The sequence below is a fragment of the Salvia splendens genome, chromosome 8 (assembly GCF_004379255.2).
Source record: "Salvia splendens isolate huo1 chromosome 8, SspV2, whole genome shotgun sequence".
NCBI lineage: Eukaryota > Viridiplantae > Streptophyta > Magnoliopsida > Lamiales > Lamiaceae > Salvia > Salvia splendens.
Window position 1 is genome coordinate 27,781,542 of NC_056039.1, and position 4,132 is coordinate 27,785,673.

General features: G+C 40.4%; 2 protein-coding genes across 2 annotated transcripts; both read right to left on the minus strand.

Moving 5' to 3' along the window:
- LOC121746011 (peroxidase 7-like) lies at window positions 1-1,221 on the minus strand. The gene is made up of 2 exons (XM_042139949.1): window positions 955-1,221; window positions 1-747 (listed from the first exon to the last, which is right to left on the minus strand). Exons 1-2 carry the CDS (start codon window positions 1,219-1,221, stop codon window positions 1-3), a joined length of 1,014 nt encoding a protein of 337 aa, XP_041995883.1.
- A 1,640-nt stretch (window positions 1,222-2,861) lies between these two features.
- On the minus strand, window positions 2,862-3,544 carry LOC121744180 (18.1 kDa class I heat shock protein-like). The gene has a single exon (XM_042137627.1). The coding sequence runs from the start codon at window positions 3,516-3,518 to the stop codon at window positions 3,090-3,092; it is 429 nt and encodes a 142-aa protein (XP_041993561.1). The 5' UTR covers window positions 3,519-3,544; the 3' UTR covers window positions 2,862-3,089.
- Window positions 3,545-4,132: the final 588 nt, after the last annotated feature.

A 4,132-nucleotide genomic window follows, 5' to 3' on the forward strand; every position in this document is an offset into this window, starting at 1 on the left:
TCAGTAAGAATTAACGGCGGTGCATTTTGTTCTGATCTCACCCTCCTTCCGTATCAGCACATTCGCATTTCCCAACTTTACCATCGACACCGCGAACTGCGTGTCAAACAGCTCCGGCTGCGACCCCATCAAGCTCGCCACCCCTGAAGTCCTCATGTCCGAGTGCAGCAGCTGGTCCGTCGACAGCAACCCCATCTTCTTCTCCAGATTCCTGTAGAACGCCGTGTCGAACTTCCGCGGAGTCCAGAAGTCCAGGTTCACGTAGCTGTCGTCGTACTTGCACTGTTTCTTCAACCGATCCACGTAGATCGCGTTCATGGAGGGGTCGGCCCTGCCCGTGCCGGTGAAATTGTAGAGGCGCTGCTTGATGGCGTGGCAGCTGCACCTCCCTATGGTGTGGGACCCAGACAGCACCACCATGTCCACGAACGTCAGCCCGAGTCCTTCGAACGTTCTGAGTAGTTGGGTGATGTTCTCGTGGCCTTGTGGGACGGACTCCGCCTCTCTAGCCAGGGAGACGCGCCCGTCTCTCCGCCCGAACGGGACCTCCCAGAAGGGCCCGCCCGCCATGATGGTGGCGTCCCGGGCCGCGGCCGTCAGGATGTCCGCGCACGACACGGTTTTGGGGCACTGTCTCTCCACCTCGGCCTTGATCTCGTCGATCAGGGCGAACCCTCGGAGGGTTCTGCTGGCCTCGGCCACCCTCTCGCTGCCGGGGTGGTTTAGGAGGACCGATGCGTCACACCCCTGCCAAAAACATTTCATATATACATTGTCACCAAAGTTGGAGTTATAATCTAGAGTCGCGTTAAAGGCAAAACACTCTTTAAATGCAAAATGCAAAATAAAAAAATATCATCATTATAAAAGAACAATTAGGTAATTTTTAAGATTCATTTTAAAATCGGAATTTCCTCTCTTATAATGACTTATGTGTACATAAAGTGGGAATACCCTGACGGCGCAGTCGTGGAAGTGGAGGCGGATGATGCTAGCAGCCATGGTGTGATCTCTTTTAATCCAAGAGCTCATTTTTTGATGTATTATGGATTCAAGATTCGGACATGATTCGTCATAGAAAGCTGATGACAGGTAAGCAGCCCGGGGAAGCGGCACCTGCACCTGCACCGGCAGCCTTTTCACGGCCAAGTTCGCCGCTGTAGGAGAGACATGGGTATTGATGCTGAGAAGAATAACTATGGTTACAAATAAGCACCTCATTATTCCCGAGTGATTAGTGTCTTGGTTTGTGTTTTGGTGGATTATCATTTATATATATATATGAATATAGTATACGATTGTGAATTGGGATAACGTGAGCAGCACTAGCTGAGACGCTCCCATGTTCCAAATTTTGTTTAATGATGTGATAAACCTATAATAACGACTTGGAATGCCAGCATATTATTGAATTAAATCAGTAAAGTCTCCAAGAACATTGACTAATACCTCTCCTCAATAAAATTAAAATTAGTAGTACTACAATACAGAATCATAGATATATTTCTCAAGTGGATGTGTGGATCAACTGTTTTGGGGCTAATTAAGGCAAATCATGAAAACAGCCGGTTTAAATTATAGTAGTAATAAAAAATCTACAAACTAAACATAAATTTACTTCCAATTCTCCAGAAAAATATAAACACAAAAAGGAACTTTTCATTATCAGAACAATGTTTAATTTGTAATCAAGTTGATTAATGCGATGATTTATGCACATTTTGACGTTGACATTGCTGTTTACTTGTAAGGTCGCATTTCCGATTGTGGTTCGTTGACATATGCGACGCTTGTATGGCTTATGCTATATTCAATTAGCTTATTGTCTGGTGTTATTGTGGAATTAGCACTCCACTTATAACTTGATGTTAACTAAGCTTCCTTTTTTTTACCATAAAATAAAGAAGGAATAATTTTTTAGCTCGCTAACTTTGCTAAACTATCATTTTTGGTCCACAACATTTGAAAATCTCTTTTGAAGTCCGCCAACTTCAACTTAATATTATTTGACTACTTGTTATTTATTTTTAGATAGAAATACTCTTATGGTCATGAAGGGTAATTTGGTCTATTACCTCTATCTTCTTCATTAAAATTATTTAATTTTTTGCTCTTTCTTCTCCTTCATCCTGCTCTCCCTTCTTCCTCTTATCAATCATCTCGATCCAAGTTGATTCCTATGCAATTTAATAGGATTCAGAGCAGGGGCGTAGCTAGCCTATGTCTAGATGGGACAATTGCCCCTCCTCACCCACACTCATCCTTCAATATTTTGGTACAAATTTCTAAATATATATCACTTCTTCACTAAATGCAGCCTTATTAAAATTCATAAAATTACCCTAGATATAATTTTGCCCCATGTGGCATGATTTTCTGGCTACGCCCCTGATTCAGATATGATCACAGCTAAGATGCAGAAGGAGATGCATCTCTTGTTCGCATGGCTGTTCCAGTAGAGAAGAAGGAAGAAGAGGGAAGAAGATAGAAAGAAGATGATAAATAAACTATTTTAACGAAGAAGAGAGAATAAATTAAATAGGTTAAATTGTCCTTCATGGCTATAAGGGTATTTCTGTCCAAAAATAAATAAAAAATAGCTTAAATGATATTAAGTCGAAGTTGACAGACCTCAAAAGACATTTTCAAATGTTACGAACTAAAAATGGTAGTTTGACAAGATTAAGAAATTGTTCCATGTAAAAAATATTTGAAGAGTCAATTAACTAAAAAAGAAGTGTTTTGTGAGTAGCAAAGTATTGCAAATAACCAAATGTTCTCGCAAATAACCATATCTTGGCAAGCACCGCTTGGTCGCAGACTAGCAATCCAATTATTTTGTTCACAATAATTCTCACAAATTTGTACTTACAAACACACGTTTTTTATAGTTTCAATGACACGATACATCATAGCTATATAGAACTTTCAAATATACAATTCTGATAAGTGTATAAAATGTGACTCTAAAGATGCGCCAAACAATTTTACATCATGTTAAAGCATAAATTAGTCTGATCGATTTACAATAGACACCTACAAAGCCCCACACAATGAAAAACGAAAAGATGGATTTTCCCAAAGAGCAATTAAGCTTTGCAGCAGACAAAACGGGAGAGTCTTTTGGGAGCAACGGAATTCTCTCCAATTTCAATTGCATACTTAGTTGCACGCTTTTTCTTGTTGGTGAGATCTTTAGACACCCTCACCACCAACACACCGTCACTCATCCATGCTTTTATCTCATCAACATTAGCATTTTCAGGCAACCTAAATTCCCGGCAAAAGCTCCTGTTATCGAGACGCTCTCTACAGTGCCATTTACACTGTTTGTCTAGATCATCTCCACCGACAGCAGCTGCAGCGCTGACATGTAGTACTCTGTCGTCTTGAACTTGGAGCTTTACATCCTCTTTCGTGAGGCTGGGAAGATCGAACTTGAAGATGTGGGATTCAGGGGTCTCCTTCCAGTCCATAGGCGGACCGAGATCATGTGATCGCAGCAGGAATCCGGACATGTTTTTTTTTACTTCTAATCGTATTCTGTTTGTTGCAGGAATTAATTCTTGCCACCTGTTTCACTAACACTTTATAGGAGTAGGTCGTTTTGGAAATGGAGCACGTTCATTATTTTCGAAAGACTTAGAATGTTGGAGATGTTTCGTCTCAATACTAGAATATGCTATCCCAATAGAAAATTCTGATGGGCTAAGCCCGTGCTTCATTTATTTATGTTGGCCCCTAAAAGAAATTAACGGAAGCCCAATTAATAAATCGGGTTCTAAGCCAGCATAATTATAACTTCAAAAAATCAACCTCTAAATTCGTGTTTGGGCAGTTGGCTTTGAGGTCAATAAATTTGAAAAATGGGATTTGAATAACGATATTAAAAACATTCACTATTCACATCGTCAGAAATATATACTATTACATAATCAAAACTTCAATTTCCTCTCATTTTTCTCTCTTCTCTCATGATTCTTTTTTCACTACCCTCTCTTTTTTGTCTACATCTTGTTCACAAGTCTTTGTAACTTCATCTTCGTCCTAATGCGTCGTCGGTATGCTCAATCCGCCATCTCCGCACCCTTCCTTTACTCAACTCAACTCAACTGTTGGCAATTAAAACTAA

Coding starts and splice junctions, on each gene's coding strand:
- LOC121744180 (XM_042137627.1), bottom strand. CDS start 3,518: ATGTCCGGATTCCTGCTGCGATCACATGATCTCGGTCCGCCTATGGAC.
- LOC121746011 (XM_042139949.1), bottom strand. CDS start 1,221: ATGAGGTGCTTATTTGTAACCATAGTTATTCTTCTCAGCATCAATACC. Junction 748..954: donor TCCACGACTGCGCCGTCAGG/GTATTCCCACTT, acceptor TGTTTTTGGCAG/GGGTGTGACGCATCGGTCCT.